The 24,095-nt window shown below is 39.0% G+C and overlaps 1 protein-coding gene across 2 annotated transcripts in view; it reads left to right on the forward strand.

Moving 5' to 3' along the window:
- apba1a (amyloid beta (A4) precursor protein-binding, family A, member 1a) overlaps positions 1 to 18,074 on the forward strand; it is a 34,045-nt gene extending 15,971 nt beyond the window's left edge. Inside the window, exons 4-14 of one of the 2 annotated variants that reach the window (XM_034872938.1) lie at positions 2,030 to 2,128; positions 2,238 to 2,277; positions 2,967 to 3,112; positions 7,566 to 7,598; positions 11,441 to 11,527; positions 12,577 to 12,762; positions 12,928 to 13,107; positions 13,369 to 13,581; positions 14,698 to 14,817; positions 14,915 to 15,055; positions 16,997 to 18,074. In XM_034872938.1, coding sequence (XP_034728829.1) covers positions 2,030 to 2,128; positions 2,238 to 2,277; positions 2,967 to 3,112; positions 7,566 to 7,598; positions 11,441 to 11,527; positions 12,577 to 12,762; positions 12,928 to 13,107; positions 13,369 to 13,581; positions 14,698 to 14,817; positions 14,915 to 15,055; positions 16,997 to 17,068 — 1,317 coding nt within the window. In that variant the 3' untranslated portion in view covers positions 17,069 to 18,074. The remainder of the gene's footprint in view (positions 1 to 2,029; positions 2,129 to 2,237; positions 2,278 to 2,966; positions 3,113 to 7,565; positions 7,599 to 11,440; positions 11,528 to 12,576; positions 12,763 to 12,927; positions 13,108 to 13,368; positions 13,582 to 14,697; positions 14,818 to 14,914; positions 15,056 to 16,996) is intronic. The other variant, XM_034872939.1, reaches the window with a different exon arrangement.
- The last annotated feature ends 6,021 nt before the right edge of the window (positions 18,075 to 24,095 follow it).

A 24,095-nucleotide genomic window follows, 5' to 3' on the forward strand; every position in this document is an offset into this window, starting at 1 on the left:
TCTGTTTTATGTCTGTTTCCAGTCTGTTCCCAGTCTGTTTCCAGTCTGTTTCCAGTCTGTTTCCAGTCTGTTTCCAGTCTGTTTTATGTCTGTTTCCAGTCTGTTCCCAGTCTGTTCCCGGTCTGTTCCCGGTCTGTTTCCAGTCTGTTTCCAGTCTGTTTCCAGTCTGTTTTATGTCTGTTTCCAGTCTGTTTCCAGTCTGTTCCCAGTATGTTTCTAGTCTGTTTCTATTCTGTTCCCAGTCTGTTTCCAGTCTGTTTCCAGTCGGTTTCCAGTCTGTTTCCAGTCTGTTCCCAGTCTGTTCCCGGTCTGTTCCCGGTCTGTTTCCAATATGTCCCTGAGTGGTTCAGAAACCTTGCTATAAACAGTCTTTGTAACGCATGTTATCCCTCACATTATGTGGCTTTCTTATCAGTCATGGTGATTAATCCAATCATTGTTCTGTCTCCGCCTCAATAGAAATCCCCCCCACCCCCCTCCCAATGATTTATTCAGTAATGGTGTTGCGAGAGAGAGGTAAAGGGCAAGAGCTTGGGTAAATAATTCAGTGTGGATCCAATAACAGAATGACACGGCTGTTTTCCTGCTTACATCAGCGTGATCACAACAAAAATACAGCACCTGTTTAAAACTTCCTCTTTAAATTGGTTGCATCCTTGACATTCAATGTAAATGAATTTGATGATTAAAGATGAAAGAAAACAGAGCAGAACCAGGCCCACAGACAGACAGAGGCAGTCTGTAGATCCCATGATGAATCCTGATACCTGAGTGTTACCTGAGCAGCTGACTCCTCCAGTCTGTAGACGCTGGTGTTGCATTTAACCGCTCACTGCCAACGCTGGTTCATCTGGGGCACTTGTTGAGCTTCAGCTGGGTTTGTGCATTTACTGAAGGCCATGGAAAACTATTGGATGTATCAAGTAGAAAAGCTGGAGGAGGAAGAAGCCAAGCAGGGACAGCAGCCTGACCAACACGACGGAGATGAGGTGTGGACAGTTTGATCTTTCAGCGTTGAAGTGATGGTTTGTTTCTGTAGCGGTGGAATCAATAGTCTCATGGGCGTTGGGATGTGTTTAAAAGACCACGCTCTTTATTCCAAAACCCTTTTGTGGGTTCATACAAAAGCTGAGAGAGGTGCTGCTGGCCTATAATGTTTCTTTTGATATTTGTCTGATTTTTTACACACAACAATTTGTGTTCATGATTTAATTGTCTTAATATTGCAAAGTTTCTATTCTGAGCCGGCTTTTATGAATGACTTTATAATGATAAATTATCAAGTACAGAAGTCTGTCAACAATGACTGGTGGAAGAAGTATTCAGAACCTTTACATGAGTACTTTAATACCACACTGTAAAAAAATAATGAAGCCTGCATTCATAACTTTTTTTTTGAGTAAGAGTACAAATTAGACCAATAAAGTATTTTTATGGCCGATATCGATACAAATATTTGGTGATTAAAAAATCCCAAATTCTGATATATCGGCCAACATATTTTTTTAAATCCAGAAATGCGTAACAAGACATCAACAGATTTCCCTAACATTAGTTATTGGTAGTTATTTATGAGTCCGGGCTCTAATAATAAAATAAATAATATATTTTATCTGTAATGCACTTTACATTTAAGACTAACCTCAAAGTACTACAGGTAACACTATAAACACAATTGAATGGAATGATAGAAGGGTTAGTGTCTTTCTTTTGCGCTCTGTTGGCTTGGAATAGACTCTGTGTCGTTCACACCTCCACACCGTTAATAACCTTTGTGCTGAGTTCAGATCCTGTTGACATGTGTGAATCTAACGTGCGTTCTTGTTAAATTCAGCTTACATCACAACAACTTTTGGCTTTCCAGAATGCAATGTATATCTCTTTTTTGGCTGTCACTAATGTAATGTCTCACATTCTCACACTGCTTTTTTCTTTTCCCTGGCCTCCATTTAAGACATGTAGCTGCTTCTTCATTGAACTTTCTTGTGTTTCCTGTTTTGTGTCCCCGCTCCTCATTGGCTCCCTGCAGTCTCCTGGTTCAGGCTCGCCCTCTCCTCCGGGAGCCGAGTCGTCCAGCAGACTGCTGCTGCAGGATGACAGCGCTGAGTCTTCTCCCTCCAGTAAAGAGGTGTGTTCAACACTTTACTATATATCAGAGGTCTGTCATTGTTTTACTTTTGCACATCAAGTTGAAGTAATGTTTGAAAGAGTGATTCTCCTTTTCTTTTTATCAATAGTCCAGGAGAAGCCTTGCGTCTTTCCCCACGTATGTAGAAGGTGAGTGCTTGGTCCTGCTGCAGAGCTGTTTCACCCTGGGAACGAGAGTTTTGAGAGAGGGATGTACTGCAGGAGGTATTCAGAACCAATGTGAACTTAGGTACTGTAGTTTATCCCATCATTTAGCGGCTCAGCAACATGGTCAGCACTGCAGCCGTGGCTTGGACCAGGGGGGTCATTGGAATTTCGAAAAGTGAGGGAGACAGATTGTTTAGGAGGATAATTTACTATCTGCCATTTGTCTCACCAAATTGTGGATTCCAAGTAACCTACATTTCATTTATGATTGATGGAAACACTGAAATTTGGGGATATTGTATTTGGGTCTGGGGGCATGATTTCTTTGGCCGTAATAGCCCAAATTTGGTGGCCTCTGGCACATTCTAATGCAACTATTCCATCATATTGTTATGCCTATATCTACATGAGTCTATCAATCAACTGACAACCTGAGTAACGGGCACACTCGCCTACTTATGGTGCGTTCAAATCAACTTAGACGTGTTGTAAGTGTGGGGGGCAGAGGGCAAAGTAATAAAAAGAGCGTGGGACATGCCCCCAGGACCTGGTGTCTGCTACGCCCTTGGCTGAGTTTACGGAGGATACTAAGGTACTTAAACTAATCAAAGACAAGAGGGAGGGTGAAGATTGCCTGATAGAGTGAGACTGACACCCAGTCCTCCCTGCAGTCCCGGGCCCCTGTGACCCCGAGGACCTGATCGATGGGATCATCTTCGCCGCCAACTACCTGGGCTCCACCCAGCTGCTGTCGGATAAGACTCCGTCCAAGAACATCCGCATGATGCAGGCACAGGAGGCCGTCAGCCGCATCAAGGTGAAAACACACACGCACACACACACACGCACACACACACAGACACGCACACACACACACACACACACACACACACACACACACACGCACACACACACACACACGTACGCACAGACACAGACACGCACACAGACACACACAGAAGCACACACACACACACATACACATATGTGTTTCAAGCTCAGTCACACTATTGCGTTTCGGGTTTGGTACCAAATAAATAAATCCCTTAGTTTCTATAGTCTCAATTTACTAAAACCCATTGTTTTCTTATTTCCCATCGTGCCTAATTATGACTGAAGAATTGTTGTATGAATATTCAACCTCTAGTATGTACAATCATTCAAATCCACATCTTTAATTTACGCCACTGATTAATCACAATGGGCCGTAGCTTCCCTCTAGCGGACCAGTTAAACTCATGTCAGTTTAAATGCAGCTAAATTGGATTGGTTTGTAATTCATACTACATACAGTAGGCTATGTACAGATTGCAGGTCTTAATGCTCAATTCATATTTTCTTTGGATTCATTTTGCCTACTTAAATAAGGCCGGATTTGGCTAAGACATAATGATTTAAAGGATGACTTTGTAAGTGTTCGGACTTGTTAGTTGATTAAAAACATGTATTCACTGATATATAGACATGTCTCTCGTACGGAAGAGGATTGACTGGTGAAAAATGTATTTGAGTTCTGACTTTAGAACTCTGAGATTAAAGTAACAATTCTGAGATTAGAGTCAGAATTCTGAGAATAAAGTCAGAACTCAAATATATTTTTCACCAGTGGTCCTAATCCTCTTCCGTACTTTTGCCATGTAAACTCCATGGGGAAAACCATTACGGCCATGTTTGCATCTAAGCCTGGCGCTGTTCCCAGGGGCTTGCTGTCCTCAGCGCAGAGATGTGACAACGGTCACTCTATATGAATATAATATCGGACCTGTAATGGATTCGGACCACATGTGAAAGAACTGGAAAAGATCAGATGCCATGGGAGTTGGGCTGTTTACATGAAAATATATGAATTGAGCAATAGAAATTTGGATTTGGGTTACTTTTGCCTGCAGTCTGAAAACAGCCATAGAGAGACATATTTGACATTACTGCATGTTGTGCTCTGACTTAGGTTGGTTATTTTGGTAATTTTTTTATTGGTATTTGGACTAAATAGAGAGTGTTCTAATTTTTCTTTGTGAACATTATTCCCTATTAAATAAAACATTTACATATAACATACACATACTTTATCTTGATAGCAAGGAAACTAGGGCCTTGTTAAATATAGTGTATATGTGTGTGTGTCATGAAAAAAATGTAACTTCAAATGGAAAAGCTTTAGTAAAAATGCTAAAAACTCTGACATTTAAGATGCAATATACACTTTAAAGGGTAACTTTGTTTCTTTTTAACCTGGAGTAACCTAAGTGACTGACGGGAGCAACAATCTTTTAAATCTGTCCGTCTAGTATTTAGTAAGACCGCTGCAGTCAGCAGTGGCAAAACAAGCTGCAATATTTTTTATTAACATTTTTGTCCCCCAGGTGAAGGTTCCCTGCTTGAGTGAGCCAAGCTGACAAGCTGAAAGTGTGTGCTCAGCTGCCATGCTTTTAGTTAAAGTGCTCGTATTATGCTTTTGGGCTTCCCCCCTTTCCTTTATTGTAGTGTTCATCTTTTTTGTGCACGTTAGAGGTTTACAAAGTGAAAAGGCCCAAAGTCCCCCCCCCCAAAGGGACTTACCATCTCCAACAGAAAACACTGTTGACAACCTGGTTTAAACAGCTCTATTGTAGTCCAGCCTTTGCTTCAGAGACAAACATGCATCACTTTGTAACACTCGACATACTCAACATAATACTCGCCTATAGCTGCTAGTGTGTTAAAGAAATGGACCAACAGGTCCCGTTGCTCTGGACAGAGACAAGTGAAGGATATCAGAAGCTCTTTTCCTGTGAGCGCTGAGCGTTACTGCTCAGCCTCCGACTGAGCATGAAGACGTAGATGTGACGTGTGCAACCTGGCTGAAAGTTGTAAGTCTTCTGGTAGCTGTGCAAGAGAAATCTCAATCATTCCCAATCAGCAGAGACGGAGAGGTAGGTATATGTTAGTAGATAACATAGGCACAGGCAAATTACTGCTAACTAACATGCTAGTTAACATCAGTAATTAAACCTAAACAGCTGATGTAAGTCCATCCACGCCCTCATACTCTCAAACTGACAAGCTAGCAGTACTTACTGCACATGTGCGACTTCCAACAAAGATGGAACAGAAGTGAGATGTCTCACTCTGTCACTAAATCAGAGAGCTCAACATACAGGGTAAAAAGAGAAGCTGCAGCAGTGTGCAGTACAACAAATATATGTTGTTGTTTGAAAATTAATTATTTTGGCACAACCTCTAAATAAAATTATGAACCTGAATGAATGAATAAGAATAACATTAAGCACTTTAAAAGATTGTTAATAGATCCAGAACACAGTGAATGAGTCCTCTCATGCAGCATGTGATGAATTGATGGACGTTAGCCATGGTTACAGTCTCTTTTTCAGTCTTTGTTTCTGCAGCTTTCCACACTGACAGAATAGAAGAGCTAGCAGGGTGCTGATGTATGGACGGTAGTTCTGAACACAGTCAGCTTCTCGCTCTCTTCTGGAGGCTAAACAACAGAGACACCTGCTGGTAGAGGAAGGCTAATGCAAAGACGCTATGTCTTCATATTACCATCTAAACTAAAGGCTCCTACTGCCCCGTGAGTGCATGCAGTTTTAGAATGGAGAGAATCAACACTCATAGCAGTAGTGTGTGTTGGTTGCAGGGGGGGAGCGAGGGGCTTAGGCTCCAGCTCTGAAGGTTTTCCAAAAAGCCCCAAAACTTTTAGGGTTTTAAAATACTTTACCTTTTGTGTGAGAGTGGCTAACATCCCATAAATCCCAAATGTGTACTGTTAACTTGTGGGCCCTTACCAAAGAGTGTAGCTGAAAGTTGAACAGTGGAAGAGAGGGTGGAGAGACACCACAGAAGGTTGCAGTAGGGCTGGGCGTTATGGAGAAAATCAAATACCATGCTACTTTTGACCAAATACCTCGATATCGATCCCGCAACGATAGTGTAGTGTTGTTGACTATTGCTGCTTTCACAAAATATTTCCACAATGACATTTTTGATAAAAAATTATCAGTAATATGGATATAATGACTAAGTGGGTTAAGGCTAATAATAGAACAGTTACAACAGTCTGTTCAGTGCAAAAATCCATTTACTGTTATGCAGCCTTTAAAACCAGGGCAAGACAACACTTATATCCACAATCTAAGACATTATCTAGTCTCATATCACGATATCAATATAATATCTATGTATTGCCCAGCTCTAGTGTGCAGATGCAGCACTATTAGATGCGTTGTAAACAGCGTAATTGGATAGCACTGAGCAACGAGGATAACTCATGCAGCCGAGTCAAACTACAGTATCTGCTGTTTTTTTTTTTTTTTTAAAGTGTCTAGCCAGTGTGTATGTGCCTGATGCCCATTCTTATGCATAAAAATACTTGTGAGATTTAGCAATGCAACCTTACACACATAACCTCGGGAACTCAGTGGCCTGCAGTGTTATCCCTTACACATAAAGCCTACACATAAAAAAAGGGTTGCATTTTGGATTTTACAATCAGCTCAATATTTCTACACCAGCATGTCATCGAATTGTCCACTTTGTGTTCTACAACATTCAACTTCATCAGCAGCTCTCAGTCCTGCTCTCACTTTAGTGATTCCACAGAGGGATTCTGTGATGCTTGACAAACACGGGCCTAGGTTGAGTATAAAATCCAAATTAAAACCAGAGCATGCAGGGCACATGATTGCAGGGCTTGCACTGTCCATCTTCCAATACTACATAGATGTGCAATGCTGGGGTGTAGAGAGATATGATTAGGGTTGGGCATCGTTTTGATTTTAATCATTCTGATTCTTCTGTTCCATTCCAGTTCTTATTGATTCTTGATTCCGATTCTTTAAGGGGGAGTTGATTGGGTCACATGCTTATTTCACAGATGAGAGGAAAACACTTTTGATTTAAGGGTGATTTACAGCCACGGCTGCAACACACCAAGCACCCGGAAGGTCGCTATGGAAACTAAAACTTTAGCATTCAATTTGGAACCGATGATCGGATTCGCAACCATATTTTCCAAACGATTCCCATAATTTTTTTTTTTAAATTCCATTTGAATTGCAATTTTTGAAACAATTCCAAGTTGGAGTCGGCTCTCGATGCCCAATCCAACAGTACCTTTGATGTTCATCGCACACAAATACTACACAGAGCCCACTATCAGAGACTGTCCAGGAATGTGATGTCCCTGCCTCCCTCCCTGTGGTCCAGTCAGTCTGTCCTGTGCACTGCTCTAACCCATTACTCTCCTGTCTGCTTTGTTCCATGCCTGGCAGACGGCCCAGAAATTAGCCCAGAACAAGAAGAAGGTGCAGTACCTACATATCTGTCTTGTCCTCCATGCCGCAGACCACAGTGTCTCTTATTCTCCGCTTGGCTTTTTCTGTGTCTGTCTGTCTTTGTATCACTGTGCTGTCTTTTGTGTCTTCTTCAATGTACTGTCATTCTGATGAGCTGTTGGCGTTTTCCTGAATCCAGCTTTGTATTGTTGGAGGCGAAATTCATTGTCACACTCCCTCCCATCCTCCCTCCCTCCCTCCCTTTGGTCTCCAGTCCCTTCGCCATTTTTTCATTCCATATTAGACATGTTGTTACCCCATCCCCCCCCCCTCATTTGGAACACTGTAGTTTTTGTCAAACTGCTTGGGATTGATAGAAAAGCAGCTGCTGGATGCAGGAAACAGCTGAACTGTGATGCTGTGAGGTCTGACTGGCTTTGTTTTCATTGTGCTTTCTCTCTCTGCTGCTGAGTCTGTATTTGTAGCGCTACTATGTATGACTGTACATAATAACTTACATCCTATGTTTGCTAACCTACCCGGAGTCAGATGACAAAATGCCATGCTGAAGCATCTCGGCACAGACAGAGGTCTGGGATGTCAAAATAAGAGTACAATGACTGCAATGACTGTGGCACTGCACCTGCTCACAAAGACAATGATAACATGCGGATGTTATGTAGGTGATGTTTACAATGGTCTTAGTATGACATGTTAGCATGCTAACATGCTAATCATCTGAAGCTGATTGGGAAGCAGCTGGCCATAAAGCAAAGACTGAGACAAATTGTTTAAGATGATGATGATGCTTCATCGAAGTCCTCAGGATTCATCCACTGGGGACCAGGACTGTCTGTGCCCAGTTTCCCACCAATTCATCATTATTTTGTTGAGATATTCCAGACTGGACCAAAGTGGCGCCATCCCTTAATCCTTTATTTTGTAGGGCCATGCTCCCAATCTTTATAATACGGAGGATAAACACGTCCTAGAGCTCTGTCCTGGATGGAAGTAAACCAGTTCCATTTAAAAATGAGTACACGCTATGAAGCAATAGTTAAGTCTCAGTACATTCTTAATTCATCATTTAAAAAGCATTTTTTACAACATCAGTTATACATGTTTTGCTCTTTATTAACAACCTTATTTGTAATGTTCATACTTTTATACTTTACGAAAGATGGATTCACCATTTGTAAATGAAGTATTACATGAACTACAAACATGTTATTCATGAGTCGAGCCGATGCTTTCTAACCCACCTTAAGTAATCATGACATGCGCTGATAAGTGTATATAAAACATATATTACCACACTAACTGACCATTAATGCATGCACAAATCATATGTGTAAAACATGCATACATTTCATCTGAATAGTTACTTCATAATAACTTCATGTGAGCCAAATTTAGAAATCCTTCATTTGTAAAGTAAGAAAATACAATTGTTAAACAAATCATAGCTGAGGGGATTAATCAAGTATAAAACATGTATGACTTTGTCTATGAATTCCATACTAATGTGAAGTAATATAGCAATTTTTTTTTACACATGATGAATTAGGTATTTACTGACACTTAACTAATGTTTCACAGTGTGTAGGTATTATCCTGCTGTATGACTCTGGATAAAAGAAGCGTATTCCCCAAAATGCTAAACTGTTTAATTTGAATTAAATAGTCATAGTATACTTTGGTATTCTGTTCTGTGAAATGGTCCGTTGTGAAACACACGTGCACTTTTTTTCAAACATTACCTGCTGCACCACTAAAACATGCACACGCTGTGATTGTAATAACCGCCGTTGCAGTTCTTTCATTTTGGCTTCAGTGGCCCGTCAGTGTGTAGAAACCGTGTGATGCTCAGTGACTGCAGCAGCTGGATTTTTAACTGAATGCCAGATGTGTTGCTGGGAGGGCTGAGTGGAGACTCCTAACTACATAATGGAAACATGCAGGAATAAGTCCTGTAAAAAATTCGGCCACCTCAAAGTACCATACTAGTATTTTTACCCTCATATTTCACATTAGATTACCGAAAGCAAACATACGGAAGAGGATTAGGGCCACTGGTGAAAAAACTATGTGAGTTCTGACTTTATTCTCAGAATTCTGAGATAAATGTCAGAATTCTGAGATTAAAGTCAGAATTCTGAGAAAAAAGTCAGAATTCAGAGAAATTCTGAGAAAAAAGTCAGAATTCAGAGAAATTCTGAGAAAAAAGTCAGAATTCAGAGAAATTCTGAGAAAAAAGTCAGAATTCTGAGAAAAAAGTCAGAATTCTGACTTTAATCATTGAATTCTGAGAAAAAAATAAGAATTGTGAGAAATAAGTCAGAACTCACATACATTTTTCACCAGTGGCCCTAATCCCCTTCCGTACAAACAGATTACATTTGGGTTGTTGGGTATTATTCTGCCTTGCTTTTCCATTGATTTCAGTACAGTATGGTAATGATTGAAAGTGTAGTTATTACATTTTTCTCATGGAACTTAAGCAAGTTTCCACTCTTAAATTAATCACCTGTAAAATATTACTAAATGTGCTATCAAATTCCCGTAAAGTTTCTGTAGCAGTAGGAACTGAAGTTCCAGGCTGTTGTTGTTCTTACTGTCAGTTAGTGAGGAGCACCTTTACCGGCAGCAGCCTCCTAGCTGTCTTTTTGGTATTGAGTTGCCTTTTCTTCAAATCCTTCATATAATTATTGTTTGATTATCACATATGTTCCATCAGTCCCTGTCTCATTGTTAGTCTTATTTGAACCCTTGTGTTGTCTTCTCATCAACCATCAAAAAAAGGTTTTTTTCAACACTATTATCGTTTTTTCCGACATTTTGTCACTTTTTATTTGATTTTTCTAATGTTGACATTTTCAGCGCTTAACTTGAAGGCCCATTTCTTGTGAAATTTGACCCGAGGACAACATCAGGGTTAAACATGTGGTGCCATCACATAGGTGTATCTGATATAGGCGGAGACAGATGCGAGCTGCACCAATCACGTTGGTGTATCTAATATAGGCGGGGCCAGAGGCGAGCTGCACCAATCACATTGGTGTATCTAATATAGGCGGGGCCAGAGACGAGCTGCACCAATCACCTAGGTGTATCTGATATAGGTGGGGCCAGAGGCGAGCTGCACCAATCTTGCACCAATTGGTCGTAGTGTTATCCAATTGTGTGCAGTGAGATTTTCAAATGCATGCTTGGTGCCGCCCCTCGAGATTGGCGACTTTCATTACTCAATGCCAGACCCTTAATCTTTCGGATTTGGGTCTGGATTTCCGAGCTAGTGTACAGGTAGAGGAGGTTTGAAAGACACTATCAATTACTGAGACCCAACACAAACACTAACATATCATCAAACTAAGGGGGATGATGCTAACTGTTCCTCAGATCAATATGTTCTGCTGTTTTGCTGCACTGTTTGTATCCTTCCTTTAGTTTGCATTCACTTGCTATAATAATCAATGAGACTTAAAGGAATAGTTCAACATTTTGGGAAATATGCTTTTTCTGTTATTTGCTGAGAGATGTGAGGTCATAAAGCTCTAATAAGGCATTCTTTGGAAAATTATCAGCACTCTTGTCATACATTTAATATTTTGCTTTTGAAAAAAAGGACAACCGTTGGTATTACCTGTTATGAGCTGTTATAGTCCAGATTTTGATGTTTATGGATCAGAAAGTGCCAATTCATCATTTTACAGCTGTTCCTTTCCTGTGCTCTGGTAGTAATGAGACTTCACTGACCTCTAACTTTGAATGTCTCTTCATTCAGGAACATCTGTTAATGAACGTTTTGGCCTTTTCTTGTATGTGTGTTTTATGAATGTGTGTCTAATATTGCTGTGTAAATGTGTGTGTAGGCCCCTGAGGGTGAGCCTCAGCCAATGACAGAGGTGGATCTCTTCATCTCCACGCAGAGAATCAAAGTGCTCAACGCTGACTCCCAGGTACTCGCTCGGACTGACATCAACACACATCTGCAGTGCTTTATAGAGATGGTCCAAACCATTTTTTGTTCCCAATACTGATTCCGGTACCAGTGTATTATATATTTTTTCATGTTTTATCAACAGTGTACTACTCTCCCTGTATGGTTATGATATGATTTCTATCTTTGTCCTCGGCCTGGCTCAGGTGGAACTTTTGGTGAAACCTGAACAAACAAGGAATGCCCAGTTTGTCAGTCATAAAGGAAAAAGAACATAAAGAACATAGTTTTCGATACAGATACCAGCATTTTAAGCGGTATCGGAGGCTTTTCTGATACTGGTATTGGAACATCCCTAGTTCTTTTTCCTGTTTTCAGTTTTTTTTTTACGTTGTTGTTGTGCTTTTTGACCTTACTTCCGTACTTCAGCCCCTGCGGTGCAGAACCCATTAAGGCAACAAAAAAACCTGGTTCAGGTTCAGGAAAAGAATGTGGTTTTGGTTCAAATAACTATGTTGGTTAGTCAACTCAGGTAAGGTCAAATTAGTTAGTCTGAAAAAGTGTAAAAAGGGAAAAGGCCACAGCCTCTTGGACGCCGTAGGAAATGTTAGAAACATCTTTTCAATTAGCTTGTTACCATGTAAACAGATTAGTAACTGTACGGGGGGAAATACTATAATACTACCCAGGGAAGATCTATTCAGGGGAACAATATAACTTCCAATATGGACCTATGTAGTCTTTAATATGAGCTGGCCTTAAGGAGTCTGTACTCATTTTTGTACGGTTTTTCAAACCCACATGCACTAACATGCACAAACAGCTGGACCAGCTCCCAAAACTAAGAACAGAGAAGCTCATAGTACAACATACAAAGAAGCAGTGTGACCTTATTTATTACTCCACTTCATTTTTACATAGCAAATATTGTTTGCTGCTATAATATATTCTTAATGTTAAGTACAGCCTCTTTAAGTGCCTTAGGCATTGTTACTTTGGTTACTGAGTTTGGTTACCAACCCCAGATTTGATATGATCTGAGGACTGTTCTGGTTCTTTGACTCCCAGGAGACCATGATGGACCACCCTTTGCGGACCATCTCCTACATTGCTGACATTGGCAACATTGTGGTCCTGATGGCCCGGCGCAGGATGCCTCGATCCGACTCTCAGGAGAATGTGGAGGCCTCAGACCCGGGCCAAGACAGCAAGCGGCAGTACAAGATGATCTGCCACGTGTTTGAGTCTGAGGATGTGAGTCCAACAGCAAAGTTAGATCATGTCTTCGCTTGTCAAAAGGGACAAGTTAGTCACCTCTGCAATTGACCATAAGATTATTTAAGTAATGAGTAGTGATAAGTCTGCCATCCCCCCCCCCCCCCCCCCCCCCCCCCCCCCCCGGCCCATGTTGTCGTCTAGGCCCAGTTGATTGCCCAGTCCATCGGGCAGGCCTTCAGTGTGGCTTACCAGGAATTTCTACGAGCCAATGGCATTAACCCAGAGGATCTGAGCCAGAAGGAGTACAGTGACCTGCTCAACACTCAGGACATGTACAATGATGACCTCATCCACTTCTCCAAGTCTGAGAACTGCAAAGATGTATGTAGAGCTGTGTGTAATTTGTTTTTGTACTGGTGCCTCAACATTCATTTGCTCTATAAATAAAAATCATATATTTCTTAAAATAAAAAAAAGTATTTTCCTTACCACTTCCACTGCTCAGAACTGTCAATTATATTTACATGAATGCATACTGTTACACTAAACAATTACCACTGTGTGTGATTGACCATTTATTGTTTTTGCATTATTATGTGATCTAAGATGGTTTTGTGTTGTTCCTGCCCGCTGGGACTTCAGGTGTTCATAGAGAAAGCCAAGGGGGAGATTCTGGGCGTGGTCATTGTGGAGAGTGGGTGGGGCTCCATCCTGCCCACTGTCATCATTGCCAACATGATGCATGCTGGGCCGGCTGAGAGGTCTGGGAAACTGAACATAGGAGACCAGATCATGTCCGTTAATGGGACAAGTCTGGTGGGACTGCCCTTGTCCACCTGCCAGACCATCATTAAGGTACGTGTATGGTATTATTTTAAAAAAATCAGAAATAGACGTCCCATATGTACATGTGTGCAAAATAAGATAAGAACATAAGAGACAATTCTTAACTCCACTGGTTCATAACACATCAGACATGTCAGCATTAATAAGAATATGTATTTTCCCTCAACCCAACTGTGCTGCCTTTATTTTTTTACCCTGATGTCTGTATTAGCAAACTTGTACACTGCATTTATCAACAGGATTAATGTTTTACTACTTTTTATATTTGTATTGTTGACTGTAATCTTCTTATTGTTGTTTTTTAGGGAGACAATTTTAAGATCTGTCCAGGGACAACGGATGAAATATAGCCTTTTGGCTAATTCTGGTGCATATACAGCAATGTTAATTAATGTACACTGTCCCTGTAGAAAGAAATGAATAAATTAAAGTAGTTACAGTTATTGCTTGCCAAGCAGTGAAGTTCAGTGGTCCGAGCCCAAATTAGACATCTTAGCAGCGACTTGGAATGTCTGTTTAGTTACTTTAAAAATAACTTGTTGGATATTGTTTCACAAATCTCAAAGTAAATTTAGGATAGAAGCACCGTTCTCTCCAGCATAAGTCTTTAATTTCCACTCATATAATTGTTGTGGAGTCCGATGCCACATGGGCATTATTTCCAGTTGGATGGACATATTGCCAATTTCTTAGGTCAGGGTATTGATCATAGGCGTTGATTTTGGCGGGGACGATGGGGATCAGATTTCATTATGAGTCATTTTGTACCCACAACTTTTTTTTGAAAACATCGAGCTCAATTTAGTCACAAAAAAAAAGTCATAGCACATATAATTCTGGAGCGACAGATGCCAACATATCCACAAAAATCTCGACCCTCACATTTCCTTTCCTAGTTCCTCTCTCTGAGTCTAATGTCACGTCGTGTCAGCTCATTTGTCTAAAGCTTTTTGAAAACTTTAAAGGCTTTCTTCTTCATAAAAACGTGTCTGACATCATCACATTTTTGCATGCATGGTTATTCATTTACATTAGTAAGCTACAGGACACTGTCTTTCAAAACATGACCTGCGTGAAAGAGAGAAACATGACATTTTGCTGATTTTATATGCTTTATTTTCGTAGGGTCTAAAGAATCAGTCTGGAATCAAGCTAAACCTCGTCAGATGCCCCCCAGTGACCACTGTACTCATCAGACGGCCAGACCTCCGCTACCAGCTGGGCTTCAGCGTCCAGAATGGCATTGTGGGTCGCACAGTTTTTATGTGGAATGCAGTTCTGTTAAATTACCTTAATAAAATATGATATATCATCTAAAATAATTGATCGGTCCCTTCAACAGATCTGTAGCCTTATGCGTGGGGGCATCGCCGAACGTGGCGGGGTCAGAGTGGGTCACCGCATCATTGAGATCAACAGCCAGAGCGTGGTGGCCACGCCCCACGAAAAGATTGTCCACATCCTGTCCAGCGCTGTGGGAGAGGTGAGACATCACACGGGACATAGACAAAACAAACTCTGTGATCCTTTTACACACTTATTAAACTTACTGCATGCAAGGACACTGTTTGGTGCTTACCTAAGCAGGCCTCAGGGAAGTGCGCGGGGCTTTAAAGCCAATTTGACATAGTGGTGAAACAGTGGAATTACAACTCCGGGGTCGGCACATGAAAGACTTTTCCCCATAGACTTACATGGCAGAATGTACCTCATATATACTGTAAATCCATGGGGGAAAAAACCGATCGGTCTAGAAGAGCCGCACTCTAGCGGAGAGCTAACCCGGAGGTCATTGGCTTGCTTGCGCTAAGGCTCTAAAGCAGTGTCGGTCATCCGGGTCATTTTTACACGCGGCAGTTGAACTTTATTTGGCTTCATTAACCACTGAGTATCTCTCATACGGTCTGCAACGCTGTATCCAGGTCAGGGGCACATTCAATCTCAAAATGGTGTGCACTGTTTTTGTGTTGAAAGACATGTTCTGCCAGTTTATATTTATATTTATATTCTGTCCTAGTATTTCATTTATATATTTATATGTTTTATCTGAAACGTGTGCACCGGCGTGCAAGAGGCTTTGAGATATGTTTTATCTCACTTGTTTATTGGCTGAGTCACAGCTGCTAACCAATCAGCAGAGACGTATCTGTAAACCCTCATTTCAGTTTTAAAAAATGTGTTTTATACGTTTTGTCGAGGCCCAACTGATTATACATCCATTAATCAAAGCCCTACTGAAAACTTCTACTGGATGGAACTAAGAGATAATAAGCAGCAGTTATCACATGACTTTGGCCAGGCCACATGATCATTAGAGGTATTAGCAGTGAATGACATAGCTCAGTTGCTGAGCAGAAGAAACAGCATCAGATGTGCTGTGTGCTTGGTTATAAACAGCAACAGCAGCTACATGACACCCAAAGGTGCATGCCAGTGCACCCCGAGTGTGAGCAGCTCCACGCTCAAAACGCCATCCTGACCTCCTATTGGAAGAGTTCAAAATGTATGTTTGATTGTGATTAGCCTAGCCACTTTAATGAATCATAGCTCATACATCTTTAATTGAACACTCAACAATAAAAGGGACCCAGTTAGCTAGAAGTACTTTACCAATGCATGACCAAGGGTTAGAAAGATAGATAGATAGATAGATAGATAGATAGATAGATAGATAGATAGATAGATAGATAGATAGATAGATAGATAGATAGATAGATAGATAGATAGATAGATAGATAGATAGATAGATAGATAGATACTTACTTTATTTATCCCTAGGTAGATTTTAGTCATCCAGTAGCAAGACAACCATAACACAACAAACACATATACACACATATATCACACATACATAAGAATAAAAATAAAAACCACTCACAGAAATGCAATGACCATGACAAGGTGAGATACTATGGTAGACAGTGTGTAGTAGTGATAGTGCAAAAGTGGAAAAAGTGAACAGTGCAGGGATTGAACAGTGCAGTAGATCATGATTAAATATAATGATATATATATCATTATATATATCATATATATAAACACCATACCCTATAAACTGACTGACTAAATAAGAATAAGAACACTATGTAACAGGGAAACAGTAAAGTACCTGGTACCGAATCCGATCCGAGCCATGCAGTGGAATATAGTTTTTAAACTCCTTTAAATTATCACTTAAACCTCCTTTTTAAACATGGCAACATGTTCATTTGGACGTTCTATATTGGTTTCGTCATTAACTTTGAGTGAACAGAGAAAGACGGAGGAGGACAGCTACTACGGCAGGAGCACAGGCTGTTACCCCTGCCCGCTGGGATGTCTAGGGTTGGCAGCGACTGCCAGCCTTTGGCACTTGATCTTCAAAGGCATTTACTATATTTGACTCCATGAATGAAATGCTCTGTTGTGTTTGTGACTCTCTCAGATCCACATGAAGACGATGCCTGCAGCCATGTACCGCCTGCTGACCGCCCAGGAGCAGCCAGTTTACATTTAACAAGACAAGACCCTGAGTTCACACGTCCTTTAATCACCCCCCGACCCCCAACCCACACCCACCCCCACACCCACCTCTGCCCAGCCTAGCGCTCATCCTGCCCCCTCCTGTTCACAGCTGACTACAGTGAGTAGTTTGTACGATTGTCCTGTTGCTCAACTAGAAACCCAAATCCGTCGTCACTGAGTGATTTGTTTTCCTGCTTCGGCTAAATGTACAATTGGTGAAAGGGTGTTCACGCCTGATGTATTATGAAGCGCTTACTAGTGCCCCACAATCCTCAACTTGCTCTTTGTGGTTCACAAGTGTATCTTTAATGTTCAGTTTAGGCAACTAACACAGTTTTGGTCATTGGTAAACTAGAAGGATTAGAACTTCTCACACACTGGAAACCTTATTTTAAAGAGCAGGGACTCTGACGGTGGACCTTCACACTCTGTAACTGTAACTTCTGCCGTACTGCTGTTTCACTGGCAGAACACAGCCTTTCTTGTTATATTTCTTCCACCAAATCGTTCAATTTTTTCGGGATGTAGCTACATTTCATGGGACCAAGCTTGCATTTCAGCTCTCCTCCCGCGGCTGTTATCCTCTATAAATACTGTGCGTTGGTGTTCTTTGCAGAGCTCTCCACAGAGGGAGTATGTGAATCTTGCTGACAAATGAGTGTGTGAACACACACCCCCTATCGTCACATTCCCCACGTTTGCTGCATTAAAGAAGAGTTGTCGCTGCAAACAGCAAAGCTTTCCAACTCTACTGTAGTCACTTGTTACCGTAGTTGTTTCCATTCCATCTGTTTCCTGTCTGTATCCTCTGTACACAGCACAGGCAGGAGCTCCAGTCAGAATGTAACATCCCCATTTAACTAATACTCTCCTGACATGTCCAAATATGTCCAATCACCAAACCTGATGACCAACCATGTCACTATGTCCAAGTGTTTGCACAATATGCAGAAATGTGAGTCTAAATAACCCCAGACTATTCTCAACTACTGTAACAAGATATGAATTCAAGTCTCTTTCCTCCCCCAAAACTAGAAAAGAGAAAGTAAAGCACTACCCTGCCTACGGTGTTGCACACAACTCAAGTCTTTTTTAATCTGGCTTTAGTTAATTGCTGGTTGTGTATTGTAAGACAGTGAATAATAGGGTTAAATACTGTTTAAAAGAGTGGAGTGAGCCTGGGACCACATCATGCCACCGTATGTGGATGTGGATGGTACACGCTTTACTTCACACACCACCTAAAGGGTGTACACTAAACACTGCTCTGACAATAATACTCAAACACACAAGCTACTTTAGCTATTATACTGAATTTATCATGACAAGTGAACACACAGGATGTGTTGAGATTGCACAAACATTACATTAAAAAAGCTGGTGTGGAAATTGCGGCAAGATGCAAGAGACAATTTCTCACTTTGAGCACAGGAAAAGCGTGGCTCGTTTATTCAACAGGAGAAAACCAATGAATACAGAAAAAGGCGCTACGCTTAATGCCAACGTCATAACGTCCCACGTCATCACAACATTTAAAGGGGCCGTGTTCCCTGAACCGTTATTAACTGTGGTGACTCAAAGGCAGTGAACTACATGTGTAATTAAATGTGTGTGGAACAACACTTATCAACAAGGTGAATTATGTATGTCACAGTCACTACACAGGGATCAAAAAACATGGAGACTTCTAATCAAAATATGATGAAACATGAATAAAGTCCTGTTTCTTTCATTCATTTGAGTAAAATAATGACACTGTTTTAGAATCTTCACTAACCAACAGCCAACACTTGAACCCAGATGCGCCCTTTAAAACTCCATTAAAGTCATGAGAAACAGTGTAATTATTATTATTAGGTTGAAACATGTTCCATTAAGGAAGTAAATGCCATTGAGACATTTACAATGATCACCAAAGACATCCCCCGTACACCGTTTACACGTAGCATTATTTAATAACCAAAAGTGTGAATGGGTAAGTGTTCGTTGAGCTGTTGCATTTTGGGAATTTGTATTCTTCTAAATGTAAAGGATGATAATAATTCAGGCGTGAGCAATGGGAAGAAACAATGGGAAGGAGGGGCATTTTAAATGAAATGGGAAATCTGTTTCTAGGATTATTACATCATTTTGAGTTCTGAAGGTGGTATCTGTGACGCAGCGGAGTACAGTTTAATTTCATTTTCACCTAACTGGTTTACAATGTGTGTTATATTCTGACAAACCTGGTAGAAACTAAGAGTCTTCAGATTATGTCCACAGGTTCACCTCAACTAATTTAAAATAGGATTCTTATAGTCAGATTATTCTTGTTTTAATGTTTTGGGTGTATTTTGATATTTTAATTGTGTATTCAAACACATAATAACACTGCTGTAGCTTGTTTTCACATTTAATTGTGGACTGGAGATAGAACGACAATGCAATGACAGGACTGGTGTAACATGTTTATCCCATTTACTTCAATATACATATTACTGCTGGCCATTTTCATACATGTACTTTTTTCCCGTCTTTTACAAAATCAGCTTGCAAAAACTTGAAAGTTGGGTGAAATAATGCATCACAGTAAGCATTATTGTGGTTTCCAGTCTCCAGTAAATCAGTGGAAAGTAGTTTCTGCATCTAAAAACTAATCTAACAGCGTGTGTTCTGCCTTGGGAAAAAAAGGTGAAACATGTCAAAACACTGGCGTGGACTTGGCGAAAGACTGTGGATGGTAACATTGCCGAGAACGAATGACACAGACTAGCATGACGCTAGCAGCGTTCTTCTTCTGGAGACAGGTCAAAATGTTAAAGATGTTACAAATACAACCAATATAGGCACCTTTTAAACTGGTTTACCTTCATTGAAGGTGTTCTTGACATCATTTCAAAGGACCAGGTGGTCAATTATAAACCACAAAATACAGCTAACCTAGTAAAGTCAAAGTCTGTGGCCCAGTTGTCCCGAGTCTAGTAGATTAAAACCACTTTAATAAACAGTGAAGCATTGCCTTTATGCCACTGAGTAAACATGTTGATTATCATTGGTTAAGAGTGGTCACTTGGCTCCACTTCTGCTTATGTCATATATAACCACAGAACATATAGAGCCAAAGTGTAACATTTCAAATAGGATTAAAGATGTTGTGGTTCACGTTGTTATTGCAGTCACATACATACAGTATGTCTCCGAGTCATTGGGCTTTAGGTGAAACCAAGCGAGCTGATTGGTTTTACTCAATAAGGATATAGCTGGGGGGGTGGGTGGAAAATATCTGTCAATTTCATGTTGACTCATGGCGTTAGTTTGTGAGTGCATACGTATATTTGTGAACCAGTTATTTTACTTGTAAAATGCAAATCTAACTTCTGAATCCTATTGCTGAATCCTAAGGCTCAAATTGTTCATTTAAAGTTGTTTGATAAACAGAACCATTCTTTCCTCATGTGGTACAGGAAGAGAGCATGTGCAGCAGCTGTGTTCTGGGGGCGGACATCACCTACAGCGCAGACAGCATGCTACTGGGCTTTTCATGTTAGAACCTGTAACAGATAATGGACACATGTCCTTTCTAGTATACCAGTATGACTAGGCTGAATAGACGTCAACATTACTTATGCTGTACACATCTGTAACGCCTGCTGGTTTTCTGTCGAGTCAACAAGGATTATACTACAACACAATCCTTGATTCTTAAACTGGTAACGACTCTTTGGAGTTAACAGCTTAAATGGCTACTAAATGTTAGAGTTTTTATTGTGTATGAATCCGTAAAGCCTCTTTTCACCAACTCCTCTTCATCTCTGGGAATGTACGTGTCTCCACCACCAAAACCTTTATTTCCTTTTTTTACATGCCTCCAGTTTAAGGCTAAACAGCAACATGTATACCCCAACTTCCAAACCCTCTGCTTTTTGTCTGACCTCATTGATGGAGTTCATCTTGGCCTTACTACTACTACTACTACTACAACTGCTACTACTACTATTCTGGACTTTATATGATGTGAAAGCTGATGCTTGAAGAGGAATATGGGACACGGCAGCCATTTTTGGACCTTTGATATGGGTTTCTCTAAAGCTATGTGATTATGCTGTTCTTACTGCTAGTGTGTGTGTGTGTGTGGGTGTGGGTGTGGGTGGTGTGTGATTACAATCAATGTACTACATGTTCAAACAAAAACCAGCTGGAAATATAAAATCGCACATATAGATGATATATAGAAAACCATGTAAAGGTATATACTTCTAATGGCTTTGTGTGTTTGGGTTGCGCTTCAGTCAGTAGAAAGCAATGGGAAGGGTCTTGTTCTGTGAGTGGAATGTAGGAAATCGAATGTGTGAAATGACATTCATGTACATAAACAGCTAGAGCACAAGGTCATTTAAGGTGTGTGTGATATTTTCTCTCCGTGGTCTGTCAAGGATCGTAGGCTAGCATGACACAATGACGCTAACCAAGGAAACAAGCACTGGTGGCAGGCAGCAGGGTGGGCTAACAAGTATTTACAAGTGCACTCATTTTGAATGTAACTCTCAATGTGTCTAAAGATTAAAACAGAAAAACCCTTTCTGTAAAGCAGCATCAATGTTTATTTATTTGCTAGATTTTTTTCTGTGATGTCCTAGCTATTGGAGCTCCATTCCTGTACCAGAGTGTACAGCATAATGTTTGTAACAGTATTTACAACAATAAATGACTTGCAAGAGGACGTCGGCTTGGACTCTGCTTTCTAAATGAGTCCTTTATGAACTGGTTCAGGAGTTCTGTTCGGTCTGAGCTACACATTCTCACGTCCATTGGGTCAAAAAGCAGCGCTGGTCATATATTAGCATGACTTTTTTCATCATACTATACTTTTTTATTCATATTCTAGTCTACGACTATGAAATACTATCTGACTTTTTTATACATCCTATACTATGACTTTTTATGAGTTTTTATATATGTTATAAAATGACTTCTTTTGTCTTTTTGACTTTTTATACATACAATACTATGACTTTTTATGACTTTTTACAATTACTATACTATTACTTTTTATACATCTTATACTATGACTTTCTGAGTTTTTATAAAATGACAGTTTTTTCAACATACCATTCTATGACTTTTTATACATACTGTACTTTGACTATTTATACATACAACACGGTTTTACTTCTTTTCATACATAATATACTATGACTTTTTATACATACAATACCATGACTTAATATACACGCTATACTATTACTTGTTATACATACTATACTATGAATTTTTATACATACTATACCATGTGTTTTTATACAGAATATAATATGACTTTTTATACTTATTATACTATGAATTTTTATACATACTACACCATGACTTTTTATAAAGACTATACTATGACTTTTAATACTTATTATACTATGATTTTTTATACATACTATACTGTGAGTTGTTATACTTATTATACTATGACTTTTTATACATATTATATTATGAATTTTATACATACTTTACTATGACTTTTTTATACTTATTTTACTATGACGTTTTATACATACTATACTATGACTTTTTATACTTACTATATTATTACTTTTCCTACATTCTATGTTGTTACTTTTTATATATACTATACTAATACTTTTTATACATGCTATACTATAACATTTTATACTTACTATACTATGACTTTTTATACATACAGTACTCTGACTTTTTATACATAAAATACTACGACTTTTTGTACATACAATTCTATGACTTTTTATACTTACTATACAATGACTTTTTATACATACAATACTATAACTTTTTACACTTACTATGCTATGAATTTTTATACATGCAATACTATGACTTTTTTTACAAAAAATATTACGACTTTTCATACACACAGTACTGTTACTTTTTATACTTACTATATTATTACTTTTCATACATACAATACTATGACTTGTTATACCTACTATGCTATGACTTTTTATACATACAATACTATTACTTTTTATACATACTATTCTATGAGTTTTTATACATACTATACTATGACTTTTTATACATACTGTACTTTGACTTTTTGTACTTATTATACTATGACTTTCTGTACATACTATACTATGACTTTTAATACATGCTATAGTATTACTTTTTACGACTGTTTTATACTTACTATATTATTACTTGTTACGCATCCTATATTATGACTTTTTGAGTTTATATATATTATATATGTTATAAAATTACTTATTTTGTCTGAGTTTTTGCGACATACTATACTATGACTTTTTATACTTACTGTACTTTTACTTAATATACTTACTATACAATGACTTTTTACACATACAATTATATGACTTTTTACACATACAATACTATGACTTTTTATACATACAATACTATGACTTTTTATACATACAATACTATGACTTTTTATACCTACTATAATATGACTTTTTATACATACAATACTATGACTTTTTACACATACAATACTATGACTTTTTATACCTACTATAATATGACTTTTTATACATACAATACAATGACTTTTTATACTTACTATACTATTACTTTTTATACTTACTATACTATGACCTTTCATACATACTATGCTATGACTTTTTATACATACAATACTATTACTTTTTATACATGCAATACTATGAATTTTTACACAGACAGTACCATGACTTTTTCTACATACAGTACTATGACTTTTCATACACTCAATATTATGACTTTTTATACTTACTTTACTAAGACTTTTTATACATACAATACTATGATTTTTAAACATACAATATATGACTTTTTATGCATACAATACTATTACTCTTTATACATACGATACTATGACTTTTTATACATACAATACTATGACTTTTTATACATACAATACTATGACTTTTTATTCTTACTATACTATGACTTTTTATACATACAATACTATGACTTTTTATACATACATTACTATTACTTTCTAAACTTACTATACTATTACTTTTTATACATACAATACTATGACTTTTTATACATACAATACTATTACTTTT

Source organism: Etheostoma cragini, chromosome 5, assembly GCF_013103735.1.
Source record: "Etheostoma cragini isolate CJK2018 chromosome 5, CSU_Ecrag_1.0, whole genome shotgun sequence".
In the NCBI taxonomy this organism is placed as follows: Eukaryota; Metazoa; Chordata; class Actinopteri; order Perciformes; family Percidae; genus Etheostoma; species Etheostoma cragini.